The sequence below is a fragment of the Physeter macrocephalus genome, chromosome 20 (genome assembly GCF_002837175.3).
Source record: "Physeter macrocephalus isolate SW-GA chromosome 20, ASM283717v5, whole genome shotgun sequence".
In the NCBI taxonomy this organism is placed as follows: domain Eukaryota; kingdom Metazoa; phylum Chordata; class Mammalia; order Artiodactyla; family Physeteridae; genus Physeter; species Physeter macrocephalus.
The window spans coordinates 101,273,728-101,275,547 of record NC_041233.1 but is presented as its reverse complement, the minus strand read 5'-3'; the positions used below and the strand labels follow the sequence as shown (position 1 = coordinate 101,275,547).

At 39.0% G+C, this 1,820-nt stretch overlaps 1 protein-coding gene across 1 annotated transcript; it reads left to right on the top strand.

Moving 5' to 3' along the window:
- Positions 1 to 1,156: 1,156 nt before the first annotated feature.
- LOC112066947 (glycine cleavage system H protein, mitochondrial-like) lies at positions 1,157 to 1,814 on the top strand. The gene has a single exon (XM_024131529.1). The coding sequence runs from the start codon at positions 1,188 to 1,190 to the stop codon at positions 1,707 to 1,709; it is 522 nt and encodes a 173-aa protein (XP_023987297.1). The 5' UTR covers positions 1,157 to 1,187; the 3' UTR covers positions 1,710 to 1,814.
- Positions 1,815 to 1,820: the final 6 nt, after the last annotated feature.

The following is a 1,820-nucleotide window of genomic DNA, read 5'->3' as shown; positions in this document are numbered from 1 at the left end:
CACAATTAAGTTATTAAGAATCTTGAAAGCGTTTTTATTCTTAACGTTTGAGTTGAGACTTCCAATCTTGTTTCAACTCACATACTAGTTATCTAACTTAAACAACTAAACTAGTTATCTAACTTAAACGGCATTTCTCAAATGTTCTTTTGAACTCGTGAATAGTGGAAGAAGGCAAGTGTTACTCGCTTTTCTTCGTTTCCTTTTGTTGTTGTTTTGTTTTCAAATGAGTCATTCTTTTTAAATTCACTGTTTCCTTTTCTGGTTTTCCTACAGGGGAGTGTACTTTTCCCTGTCATGATGGAATTCTCAATTGTTCCACTTCTAATTTGTCACTGCAGGGAACATTGATCATTGAACATGGCTGCTCTTGTCTCCTTATGCAAAAGACTTCTTCCCTTTAGTTAAAGGACTTAGTTTCTAATATTTAAATTCATGACTTCACCTTCCTTTTGATTGTCACTTCACTGACATTTGTGAAATGCTTTTCCCTTTAGATGCAGGAAAGGATAGACAAGGATATGTGTACAATTTTGGCTACACAGTTTAAGAGCTTGGAATATTTGGAAAGGATTCAGAAAAGACACATAAATTTGATGAAAAAGTAGTGAAATAAAATCTATGGGGAATGATTAAAAGGCAACATTGATAGGTTTTTTTTTTTAAGGGTAGTCAACAATATTTAATGTGCATTAGGATGATATTCTACTTGGGATTTATTCTTATCTCATTCTAAGGTACCAAATAGAAAAGTTTTCTAGTCAAAAAAATGTGAGTGTGAAAACTTCTCTATTGATTTTCTTCTCTCATAATAACCTTTCTCTCTCTTAGACGCAGTCAACAACTTGGTTTGAAAGCATGATGTGAAGGAATTCGAGTGAACCCATTCTAATCAGAATCAATTACAGGAAGCTACAAATACAGCCCTATAGCATAACTCTGCTTTAGGCTAGGACACTTTCTAATTCCTAAGTCTTGTGGTTACAGTTCTTTGCACTAATTTATCTTGCTTTCACCTCCTAGTTTCAATGGAAGCTACTCCTTAAAAAATAAAGTCTTTTCTTCTTTGCACCTTAGGAACACACCTATTTGGCTTCTCATGGAAACTGCTGCCAGTGTGGTAAGTTCCTTCATCAAAACCAGCAAGTGTTAGATGCTGCGCGGAGACCCTCTGCACCGCTGCGAACATGGCGCTGCGAGTGGCGCGGAGCGTGCGGGCTGAGCTGTGCAGCCTGAGCGCCATCTCTGCGCCCAACGCGCCCTGCCCGCCACGGCACTGGGGACTGCGGGCGGGCGCCGTCCAGGCGCTGTGCACCGGCCCCGTTCTGCTGTCGGGTCGTAAATTCACAGACAAACATGAATGGGTAACAACAGAAAACGGTGTTGGAACAGTGGGAATCAGCAATTTTGCACAGGAAGCTTTGGGAGATGTTGTTTACTGTAGTCTGCCTGAAGTTGGGACAAAATTGAACAAACAAGAGGAATTTGGTGCTTTGGAAAGTGTGAAAGCTGCTAGTCAACTCTATTCTCCTCTATCAGGAGAAGTAACTGAAATTAATGAAGCTCTAGCAGAAAATCCAGGACTTGTCAACACATCTTGTTATGAAGATGGTTGGCTGATCAAGATGACACTCAGTAACCCTTCAGAACTAGATGAACTAATGAGTGAAGAAGCATATGAGAAATACATAAAATCTATTGAGGAGTGAAAATGGAACCCCTAAATAAACTAGTTTGAAACAACTTAATCTAGCATAGTTGTCTTAAATTAGTGGTGGATAGATTTTTAAAAAGCAACTTTTAGCAAAAGAAACTACTTG

Bases quoted from the DNA above. Each gene is read 5' to 3' on its own strand.
- LOC112066947 (XM_024131529.1), top strand. From the start codon at position 1,188: ATGGCGCTGCGAGTGGCGCGGAGCGTGCGGGCTGAGCTGTGCAGCCTG.